At 47.0% G+C, this 12,445-nt stretch overlaps 1 protein-coding gene across 1 annotated transcript in view; it reads right to left on the minus strand.

The window, feature by feature from the left end:
* LRFN2 (leucine rich repeat and fibronectin type III domain containing 2) overlaps positions 1 to 9,388 on the minus strand; it is a 32,470-nt gene extending 23,082 nt beyond the window's left edge. Inside the window, exon 1 of the mRNA XM_060164169.1 lies at positions 7,989 to 9,388. Coding sequence (XP_060020152.1) covers positions 7,989 to 9,388 — 1,400 coding nt within the window. The remainder of the gene's footprint in view (positions 1 to 7,988) is intronic.
* Positions 9,389 to 12,445: the final 3,057 nt, after the last annotated feature.

A 12,445-nucleotide genomic window follows, 5' to 3' on the forward strand; every position in this document is an offset into this window, starting at 1 on the left:
TCCACTGTTTCAGGAGAAGCTGAGATGTCAAAGAAGCAGCTGAGTCAAAGAAACTTCCCCCTGTATAGGTGTCAGGTTTTGCATATGGCATGACCCTTCCTTTAGGGAGCACCTGTCCCTAGCAGTTTCTTCCCATATCCACAAGATCCCAGGTTCATCAGTAAATTTGCCTCCACCCCAAGGTGGAGAGGGCTACATTTTCATGGGGTAGGGGGGACCAACTGAGGTGTTGATTCACAAGATCCTGATGGGGTAGAAACTGGCTGAATCTGCCATTTTATTTTTCCCCCAGAGGGGAAACAGAGCAACAGTTAAAAAAAAAAACAAAAGAACAATGCCCTAACCCCAGCCCTGCAAAACTCTGTGGGGTGGTTCAGTCTCCCCCAAGGTGGGGAGTATGTCTGACAATCATGGAAGAATATGGCATGGAAAGGGGGGTCTGAAGATAATTGGGGGTCGGGGCATGGAATGGTTACTATCTTCTACCACCTTCAGGCCTCTTGCCTCATAACCCCTCACTTTTTCTACACGGAATTGATGACAACAGACTAAGCTGCACAAAGACAAGGCTGCATCCTGGCTAATTCCACACTGTGCTATAGAAGTATGCTGGCTGTTCCCCTGGCCCTCCTGGGGACTGTTCCAACATCATGCCTGGAGGCAAGTGTTTGTGAATGTCATTTGGGCTGCTAATGACATGCAGGGCACTTAACTTACCATGTCACACGGGGGATGAAGCAGAGCTGGGATGGGCTTCTGCTTTCTCATGCACGAGGGGAGGCCCCCTTCTTTCTGACTCCCCTCTCGCCATCCTTCCTCTTCCCCTCAATGACTCCTCCCCACCCCCCTGACACTGCCCCCATTAATGCCAGCCACTTTCTGAAAGGGCAGGCGCTGGGGCAGACAGATGCGGGAGCTGGCCCTCCCCAGTCACACGGGAAACAGGCCAGGCCCCACTTGTGGACTGTACGTGTCCAGCATGACCCAGGGCTGCCGGCAGGGCTCAGCCGTGTGTACTCAGGGAAGGCAAATGGCTTGGGAAGTCAGCAAAAACCATTAGATAATTAGGGAGCTAATTATCTGATTTAAAAAAATAAAAGCGAGACACTATTTCATAGCCAAATTCAAATCCTGAGTTATCCATGGCTTGGAATTAGCCATGTCTCTGCTCCCCCTTCCTGGTATATAGAATGGAACCTGATGTTTCAGACACAGCTCACAGCCCCCAGGGCTTCTGTAGGCCCATGGTGTTGGTCAATGGTGACCTGTCAATGACGTGTCCAATCTGGCTGGACAACTGAGCCTCCACCAAGGTCCCTGTCTGTGGCCTCAGGCCTCAGGGCTTAAACCCCTATGAGACAGGGCACCCTAACCCTGGGAGGCAAGATGCCATGAGGCCCCAGCTGGCTAAAGCAGGTGGATTTAGCAAGTGTGGTAACCATACTGTCTTGATCATGGGATAATAAGAAAACAGAGCCATAGACCATCAGGGTAGGCTCACTTAAGTCAAATGTTACAGTTAGGCTGACCACTCAGCATCCCTGGCATGGAGTTAGTCGGGTTCTGCTTGAACCCTTCTGGTACGGGCAGCTCACTACTTTATGGCAGCCGTTGCGTATTCTGCTGTTGGGCAACTCTGATGTTCATTTCCATTCTGTTCAGTTCACCAGGTGTTGACTCAATAGCTGTTGTGGGCCAGGACTTACTAGGAGCTAGGGATCCACAGATGAGTAGGTATGAATAGCACATGCTAGAGAGGAAGAAAGACACAAGCCAAATCATTTTGCAGCCAGATGGAGAGCAATGAGAGAGGTAGGTACAGACGCTGCTATTGGAAATTTTTTATTGTAATGGGTCAGTGCCTGCTTTCGTATGTGTGTGTGTGTGTGTGTGTGTGTGTGTGTGCGTGTGTGTTCCTCTCTCCTACTCATACATTCTTTGAATAAATTAAGGGATATATGACTCCTTTCCCAAATCCTGTCATCTCCAAGGTAACCTCTGCCCATCTCACAAGATTCTAGAATCCCATTCTCATCAACGGATCTCTGGATATATTGCCATTGGTAAAGATAATCTCTTGAGACTCTGTCATCCTGTATTAAACGTGTTACAGCTCCACTCCGACCAGCTTGAATGATTCAGTGATTAAAATCGTAACCTCCCATGATCTGAGCACTTCACCTCTGTTAACACAACCCAAAATTACAGGAGTCTTTTGGCAGCTCCATCACCTTGCGGCCATGATGTCCTTGAGATCAGCTAAAACTCTGAGCCGATGCCACACAAAATTCCAGTCAACCCAGATGTGCCTCACCTTGAACTCATGCAGTTGAGTCTTTGAACCGAAAGAGAATACATATTTTCTGTGTCATTATCCATGTCAATAAGAAAACATACTGAGCAGTACAGAATGGGGGCAGGTATGGGCACAAGGCAGGGGGCTTTCTCCCATGCTCATATCAATTTGTTAAGCAACCTGATTACTTGACCAGTTACAAGTCCACTTCACCAGTTCACACGTCTCCATTTTGGCCCAAACACAGGGTAAGATTTTTGTCAAGTGTCCTTTACAATTGTGATGTGCTCTGTTTATGGCAGTGAATCACAGCCATAGAAACTCCTAGGATGTTTTCCAACAGCATCTATCACCGCAGAGGTTCTGGCCCACTTCCCCCTTGGAGATGCATAGGGGTGAGGGTCTCGTGGAGAATCCTGTGTCAGGAGGGATGTCACTGAGGAGGGCTGCCCTCGTGAATGACAAGGAGGCAGATTGAAAGAACTACTGGGTCACAAACTAGTGAATATAACAAAAAAGAAACAGACTCACAGATATAGAGAACAAACTAGTGGTTACCAGTGGGTGGGAGGGGCAAGATTGGGGTAGGAGATTAAGAAGTACAAACCATTATGTTTAAAACAAGCTACAATGATATATTGTACAACACAGGGAATATAGCCAGTATTTTGTAGAAACTATAAATGGAATATAACCTTTAAAAATTGTGAATCAGGGCTTCCCCGGTGGCTCAGTGGTTAAGAATCCGCCTGCCAATGCAGGGGACACGGGTTCGAGCCCTGGTCCTGGAAGATCCCACATGCCGCGGAGCAACTGAGCCCATGTGCCACAACTACTGAGTCTGCACTCTAGAGCCCGCGAGCCACAACTACTGAGCCCATGTGCCACAACTACTGAAGCCCGTGTGCCTAGAGCCTGTGCTCTGCAACAAGAGAAGCCACCGCAATGAGAAGCCCGTGCACCGCAACAAAGAGTAGCCCCTGCTTGACACAACTAGAGAAAGCCCACGCACAGCAGTGAAGACCCAACACAGCCAAAAATAAATAAATAAATAAATTTATTAAAAAGAAAAATTGTGAATCACTATGTTGTACACCTGTAAATTATGTAATATTGTACATCAACTATATTTCAATTAAAAAAAAAAGAAAGAAATACTGGGTCATAGTGTCCCCTGAAGACAGCTGAATACTTGGGCAGGATTTGTCCCCTGGAAACCCATGCTGGGTCCTGGCAATCAGCATTCTTCGCCAAGGGCTTATAGCCGTCTGTTGAGCAATTCTGCCCAGCCTAGCATCCTATGCTCTATGGGGTCTAGTCTTCAAAAGGAGACTATCCACCCTTTTCCCATCTTGGGCACTTCTCTTTCCCTCCATACTGTCTCAGGCCCACCCCCATGGGCTTGGGAAACTCAGTTAGTGTCCTCTAGTCCTGGGATGTGACCCTTTGGGTACGTGTGATGTGTCTCTGTTGGCCTTGGTTTCCTCCTTGAGTATTGGTCTTGCCCTTCCCATGTTGCCTGGATTCCAGTTCTGTCTCTGCTACTTTCCATGTAACACCTTGGGCGAGTTTCTTATATGGGAAGTGGAATAACAATAGTTCTCACCTCCTGGGGTTTTGAGAAAACTCAATGAGTTAGTACACATAGAGCCCTCAGAATAGCGCCCGGTTCAAGTAAGCTCTCAGCGCAGATGTGTACCATTATTGCTGGCCCTGTTCTTGCCGGGGAAAGTGGAAGCCAATGGAAGCTGTGCAGCTTTCCCTGTGGCTCTTGTCTAGTCCTCCTGCAGCCTCCTTCCTAACCAGCACATTTGTCCTTCCTGCTGTGAACATGGATTAAGAGCCCTGCCCTCTGTACAGGGTGTGCTCCTTTTTAATACTCATCTTTGGATAGAAGCCTTTCTGCCCCGCTTTTGTACACATCCCTGTTGAAGGCCGAGCGTGTCACAGAGCCACTGTGCAGCCCACTGGTGTCTCTTCTTTCTTATGGGGACAGTTTGCTTTCTAAAAATCCACTGTATCCTTCTTGGAGTCTCCCATTTGTCCTAACAGCCAGCTTCACTGTTTGGGTGAGGGCAGCACAGCCATGGTGGCTAAGTCTAGGCACTGAAACCAGAGGCCTGTGTTCAGATCAGTCCTGCCTCGTTCTGGCTGCACAACCTTGGGAGAGTTTTAATTCTCTTGGTCTTTTATATTTCTTGGTATGTCCAGGAGATTTAAATGAGATATTTACTTCTTGGAAAGCTACATTGAAACCCACAGTAAGCTGGCAATAATGTTGTCTGGTGATTGCTGTTACTATTAGCGGGCTACAGACTCACGCTGTCCTTTTCCTCTAAATTTTGGAAATCCAGCTTCTTAAAGACTGAATTGCATATCTAACCATACTCTTCCCGTTTCTCGCCCAGGAGGGCAGACAAGATAATGGTCTCAACTCTCACCATTACTGTTACTATAACCATCACTACTGCTAATAACAATAATAATAATAATTTGTATTCCTTGAACACTTACTATTACGTGCCTGCACTGTTTGGAGAGCTTTCCGTGCTGCTTCTCTTCTAATCTTCAAGACCACAATAAGGGGAAATCTGCATTGTTATCTGCATTTTTTCCCTAAGATTTCTGATGTTTCCATTTACTTCATTTTATTGCACGTTGCTTTATTGCACTTTGCAAATATTGTTTTTTACAAATTGAAGATTTGGGGCAACGCTGCATTTAGGAATTCTATAGGGGATATTTTTCTAACAGCATTTGCTCACTTCATATCTGTGTCACATTTTGGTAATTCTCGCAAAATTTCAAACATTTTCATTACTGTTATATTTGTTATGGTGTCTGTGATCAGTGATCTTTGACATTACTACTATGACCCACTGAAGGCTCAGATGATGGTTGGCATTTTTTAGCAATAAAGTATTTTTTAGTTAAACTTCGTACTTTCTTTAGACATAATGCTGTTATACACAGTAGACTACACTATAGTGTAAGCATAACGTTTATATGCACTGGGAAACCAAAAAAAGTCATGTGGCTCGCTTTATTGCAATATCACTTTATTGCCGTGGTCTGGAACCTAACCCAAAATATCTCTGAGGTGTGCCTATATTTCTATCTATAAAGCTAGCGTCTGCAGGATCTCAATCACCAAATAAAAGCACTTTGAATTCAGCTTTGAGTGACTTCAGAAGTATACCTCCGATCCCTCCCGTGGCCCTCGGAGGGTTTCTGAGACCCCCAGGGAGGGGTACCATCTTGGCAACCTTGGCTTGCTGCCTCCTTGATGCCAGTATCTCCCCCTCACAAACTGCATGTCCCTTCATCCTGCGCCTTTGCAAGCCGCAGAGCTGGTAGCTTTTTGCCTTTACACTTTATATCAAAGTCGAAACCATATAATAAATTCACAAGTGAAGAAATATACTTATTTTCAAAAGGTCAACCTCACAAGGTATCAAAGAAATGCAAATTGAAGCAAGGTCCAGTTTTCACCTATGAAATTGGCAAAAATGAAAGTAATTATATATTCTATAATTGGCAAAGGTGCGGTCAAAATGGGCACTGTCACCTTCCACCGGTGAGAGGATAAATAAATGTTTATATGCAATGTATAAAGGTTATAATTTACCCGTGAAACCAGTGATTCAACCCTTAAGAAAATATGCTAAGGAAATCACTGAAGTTGCACAAATGTATTTATGTACAAAGATACATCCATTGCTGCATTACTTTTTTTTCTTTGCTGCATTACTTTTAATATTGAAAGATGGAAAAAACCTAAATGTCCAACAATAGAAGACTGATTAAATAAATTACGGTATAGCCAAATGAAAAGTACTTTAATACCAGGGGATCTAAGCAAGCTACAATGTTGAGTGGAAAGAATTAAGAAACAAAAGGACACACTAGATTGATCATAAGTATTATTTTGAACTGAAATAAAACTTAGAGGCCAAATGCTCCTGGTTAATTTTGAGTGGTGGGATTACAGGTCATTTTTTTCTCTCTCTTTATAATTTTGTCTATGTTCCAAATTTTCTACAAAGACTATTACTTTTATAAGTAGGAAAAATATATATGCAGATTGTTTAATTTCATATATATATGAATACATAACATATATTGTTTAATTTCATATATATATATATATATATGACATGCATATACTTCAGTTAAGTTCTAATGCTGTTTTCTCTAATCCTGAGAATGAAGCTGTTCTCTAGACAAGCCACACATATGACGCCAGGTAAGGGAAGTTCCTTGGCTCCTGCAGCTTCCATGGTGTACCCACCCTCCATCTCATGGACTCCGTTTACTGAATAAATGCCTTCCTTTCCCCACAGCTTCCCATCCAGAGACCGATTCATCAACTGAGAAAGTCAGAGTTGGAAGAAACCTCATTGACAGATCAAGGTTCTTGACCTCTCTTGTACCATGGACGCTTCAGCTGTCTGGTGAAGTATATGGGATCCCCTCTCAGAATAATCATTTTAAATGCATACAATAAAACACACAGGATTTCAAAAGAAACCATGCATTCCTTGAGCTGTAAGATTCTAGGCCATGTCTGTCATGTTCAACACAAGCTGAGGCTGGCCAAGGAGGAAACACACCTGTGGTCAGCCCCCGACCCTTTGGCCTGGACCTATCATCTGTGGGCACCTCCCTCCCTCCGAAAAACATAGGCAATTCTGTTGCAGCTTTTCAGTCTTAATCTCCCTTTCTATCAGCCTAGGAAATGGCCCTTTGATTATCACAGAAGGAGATGAACATCAGTGTCTCCATTTCCAGATGAGGAGACTGACACCCAGAGTGGTCAGGACAGGTGGGCAGGATGGCCCCACCTCTAATATTCAGTAGGCTCACATGACCTGCTCTGGTTAATCAGAGCTCATCCAGGGCTTCTGAGGGACCAACTGGGACATGAACGCTCTTCTCCTTCTAGGGCTGCCTAGAGGAAAGAGGTTGTCTGAGGGTGAAGCCAAACCAGAAGAGAAATGAAACTTAGGGAAGCTAAGAAACTGAGAATGCAGGATGTTTGTGGGGCCTTTGATCTACCCTGAGGCAGGTCCTCAAGTTTTCAATTACATGAGCCAACACATTACCTCTCCCTTTTTCTTTTTTCAGCCAGTTTGAATTGAGTTCAATTACCTGCTGACCAAGTCAGGTGCAGATTATCCCCATTTTACAGATGAGGACAACTGAGGCAAGGCAAGAGAGTTAAATGACTACCAAGTGGCAGAGTGATGATCTGAATTTTACACCTCCTGACCTTAACCGTGACTGCCTACAAGTCCAGGTGAAGGTCAGGTTCATCCCTCCTTGAAGGAGTCAGATTCTTTGGCCAAGAGTTCTGCTCATTGTTATTGTGTGCCCTCCATCTGAGGCTCAAAACAGAAAGTTCTGAGGCTCACAGCCACGAGCCCACCTACCACAGTCACGGCCCTGGGAGGTACGGTCCTCCAACATACACATCTCTTTGGGCTGCCCATGTGGGGTCCCGTCTTCTTAAACTTGTAGGTAATGTTCATTCTACTTCCTCTCACCTGCACAAACGGCGCAGTTTGTCCCCAGAATCCCACAGCCACCTCTGGGGAGGTGGGGCATAGGTGGGAACAGCTCAAAACCCTCCCCGTCATTTCCTCCTGGCCCAGTCAGACACCTCCCTGTGTTGCCACAGTCCCGGGCTCACCTGTAAATCAGTACCTCATCGTCGGAGCAGTTGTACTGCAGCTGGTACATCTTCACCCGGGGGGCGGACTTGCTGACCGACCACTTGACCAGGGCCGAGGTGGTGGTCACATCGGACACCAGCACAGCCCGTTCCGGGGGGCTTTTGGGAGGCTCCCCGCCCCCACTACCTCCACCTCCCCGGCTGGTCTTGCTGGAGCCAGTGATGTCCGAGAGGCGGGACTTGGGGGGCGCCGTGCGGCCGGTGCTATTGCTGAGGTGCGGCAGCTGGACAATGGAGACCTCCACTGTGGCCGTGGCCTCCCCAGCGGCGTTGGCAGCGATGCAGGTGAAGGCACCGCTGTCCTGAGACGTGGTGATGAGGATGTCCAGGGTGCCATTGTCATACACGGCAGTCCTGGAGGAGTTCCCCACCAGGCGGTCATCGGGGGCCACCCAGTGGATGAGGGGGCTGGGGTCCCCGATGGCCTTGCACTTGAGTGTGGCCGCCTGGCCCTCCAGGACCAGCAGCTTGTGCGTGTGCTGGGTGATGAGAGGCGGTTCGCACACAAACTCCTCCTCACGCACGTGCCAGAAGTAGCGGCCCTTGAGGCCCCCCGGGGAGCCACAAGTCTCCAGGTCATCGTCCCGCTCGAGCCTCCGCAGCCAGAGAAGCTCGCAGTTACAATGCAGTGGGTTTCCCCCAAAACTAAAGGATAGGGGTGGAGCGAAGGGCGTGGCCGTCAGGGCGGAGGCCTGGGAGTGGGCGAAGATGGGGTCCGGGGGCAGCTTCTGCAGCCGGTTGGAGGTGAGGTCCAGGCGGGCCAGTTTCTGCAGGTCGGTGAAGGTGCCCTCGGTGATGTGGTCCAGCAGGTTGTGGTCCAGGCTCAGCTGGTGCAGGTTGACCATGCGCCTCACGGAGCCCCAGGGCAGGCCGTGGAGGTTGTTGTAGGAGAGGTCCAGATCCTCCAGCGTCAGCAGGAAGTCCTCGAAGGCCTCGTCTGCGATGCCTCCCAGCTGGTTGTTGTTCACAATGAGGTGCTGCAGGTTGACCAGGCCCCGCAGCGTGTCCTCCCCGAGGCTGGGCAGCCGGTTGCTGTCGAGGTGCAGGGAGCGCAGGCTCTCGAGGTCCAGGAAGGAGAAGGGCTGGATGTGGCTGATGGTGTTCCTGGACAATGTCAGGTCCACCAGCCCCGTCATGTTGGCGAAGTCCTGGCGGCCGATGTGGATGATAAAGTTGCCGCCCAGACGCAGCTCCACCGTCCGCCGGTCGATGTCAGGGGGTACGAAGAGCAGCCCCTTGGAGGGGCACAGGGTCCCCAGTGACTCAGACAGGTTCTGGCAGACACAGTACTTGGGGCAGGCGTCGACCACGGTAAACGCCATGACAAACGCCAGCAGGCCACCAAGCAGGGTCTCCATGGTCTGGTCACTCAGGCCACGGCGCCTGGAAGGGAGGGACACAAGGTCAGGGTCAGGAGGCGACTTCCTAAAGCCCAGGCCCAGAGCTTCCTCCCTCACACCCACCCCCGCCTTGGGGAGCAGTAGAGTAGCATCTGCTCACGCAGGTGTAATCTCTTCAACCAGTCCCTCCAATACAATTCCACTTTTTCCTTTCTCCTTAGCTCTTATCACCTTGGAACAGACTATTTAATGACTTATTAATTATGTTTATGGAATATTTTCTATCTCCCTCACTAGAATGTCAGTTCCATGAGGGCAGGTACTTTTGTCTATTTTGTTAATTGCTATAACCTGCACATCTAGCACAGTGCCTGGAACATCGTAGATGCTCAATAAATATTTGTTGGATGGATGCATGGATGGATAATTCCATACCAGTGGTTCGTCGAATAATCATTGGATTTGAAAAGTGTTTTATGGCTGGATTTTGAAGTGGTTTTGCCTTCTTAATTGGATTAGGCTCAGCATGAAATCAAATTGGACCAGCATTCCCTAAGAACAAGAACATGGACAAGGAGAGAGCTGTCAGAGAGCTGTCAGAGAGCTGGGAGATGCCAGTGTTAGTGGGGAACTGGCTTTGGGTAAGTTCTTCACCATGGAGAATCCACATAGTGGGTGAATCTCTGGGAGTTCAGGGAGGTGAAGAAGGGGGTGGGGTGGGAAGCCAAGGCATGGACCTCTTCTGAGCACTTAGTATGTGCTGGGTCCCCTGCCCAGACCTTCATATACATCACCTCATCTGGGCTTCAGGAACACACTTCATGGGGAAGGGCTTATCTGTGTATATAGATGAGGACTTGTCCATGGCCTAAGAGCCTTCTTCAGGTCCTTATGCAAAAGTCACCTTCTCACCAAGGCCCTACCCTCTGTGCACATCCCTCTTCCTTGCCCTGCATTTTCTCCTTGGAATTGATCACTATCTAAGTTACTATATGTTTCACCTAAGTGTCTTGTTATTGTTTGTGTTCTGCACTGGCAAAAAGGCCCCAAACGGTTGGGACTTGTTTTTATTCACCACTGAATAAAAGGCCTATAGCACTGCCTGTTGCATAGTAGCTGCCTTTGTGAGAATGACTATCCAGGGAAGGAAGGAACAGGGCTTTGGATCAGGTCTTTGAATCTCCAAATCCTACAGTTTCATCATTATTCCATGTGGCTCTATTTATGTAGTACTAAGAACATCAACTGAGCTGGACTTTTGGAAAATCATTGCACGCTGGCCGTGTAGCATCACGCAGACCAACAGCTCTCGATTTGCCTTCTAGGAGTGCTAATTAGGGTTCTGCAAGGAAGGCTCCTAAGGCCACTGCATTGGGAAGCACAGCCCACTCTCGCTCACCCTTTCAAAAGCTCTCGCTGCACTAGCAAGTTCGTAGAAGTGTTGAGAAATTCTGTGGCAGTAAAGAAATATGAATTAATGTTTAATCCTGCACTGCTCCTTTTTTTAAGCTAAATATACTCCTATTTTTTTTGCATAACAACTATTAATGCCTTGAGGAAGTAGAGCTCTATTGCTCCCAGTTTAAGGAGCACAGATGCAGACAAAACAACCAGCTGATAAAAAAAAAGATACATAGTAAATTTAAAAACCTATTCCAATCAGATATGACTTTATTGTGAAGATTTGAGTTCCATCACTGTGTCTCTTTAAGGGTAAATCTCCGACCTGAAACCCCTCAGGGTGAGATTTACTCTGCATTTTATCTGTAGTGAGTGTTATTCCTGAACAGCACTGTCCGATAGAGACATAATACGAGCCATGAATATAATTTTAAATTACATATTAAATTACATTTAAATTACACGGCCATATTAAAAAAGTGAAAAGAAACAAGTGAAATCAATTTTGATCATGTATTTTACTTAACCCACGATATCCAAAATATTATTTCAACATGTAATCAATACAGTTATGAATGAGATGTTCAACATTCTTTTATTTGTACTAAGTCTTCAAAATCCAAGTGTATTTAACACTTAGAGCACATTTCAAATGCTCAATAGCCTTATGTGACTATAGGCTTCCACAATGGACGGCACCGTTAGAGCAGGTGTTAGCCAACTGTAGCCCAAGGGCCAAATCCAGCCTGCCACCTGTATTTGTAAATAAAGCTTTATTAGAACATGGCCATGCTCATGTTTGCATACGGTCTATGTCTTTTTTCATGCTACAATGGTGGAAGTAAGTAGTTGCAGCAGACAGAATATGGCCAGCAAAAGCCTAAAATATTTGCTGTCTGGCCCTTTACAGAAAAAGTTTGCTACCTCTGTTCCAGAGGATTTTCTTTTCTTTACATCTTCTTCATTATGGTCACCCTCATTAAAAGCCTTTGTCAACGTGCCTATTTCCATGCAACTCTGCTCTGAGCTCCCATGAGCAAAAGCCCACCCTTCCAGTCCCTGCTTTCGCCCATCTCCTCCTTGAGGGGTACCAGCCTGCCCTGACCCAGGTCCCACCAGGCACATCCATCCCAGAGGTGTCTACATGTGGAAGCTTTTGTGCCACCTTCTCCATGCCCAAATGCATGGCCTTCTAGGTCCATACTTAGCTGGGTCCTGATAAAGCAAACAGGAATCTTTTCCATCTGCCTTGACCCTCTTATGTTTAGCACAAGGACAAGTCTTTGCAAGAGCTGGTTCTGCCCATTTTTCCACTTTCTTTCTCACGACTCTTTCTTCCTTTGTTCTTCTTGCTTCGACTACACTCAACCTCTCTCACTTATAATTGCCAGGCTTGATCTTCCTCCGGGACTTCCTCCAAGCCCTGCTTTCGTCCCGGCTTCTCCTCCACCTCCACTCCTGCCTGCCCAAGCTCCTAGCCCACCTCCAGGCTCAGCTTAAATGTCACCTGCTCCAGGAAGCCTCTGCAAAACCTAGACCAAAACAGACCTTCCTGCTGTGGACCCCTTAGCAGCCTATACTCGTCCTACGTATTGCTCACCACACTTATACAGTTCCTTAATCACTTACGTATCTGTCTCCCTAGGCTGGAAACTCCACAAGGCAGGGAATTTA

This window comes from Lagenorhynchus albirostris, chromosome 10 (assembly GCF_949774975.1).
Source record: "Lagenorhynchus albirostris chromosome 10, mLagAlb1.1, whole genome shotgun sequence".
Taxonomy (NCBI): domain Eukaryota; kingdom Metazoa; phylum Chordata; class Mammalia; order Artiodactyla; family Delphinidae; genus Lagenorhynchus; species Lagenorhynchus albirostris.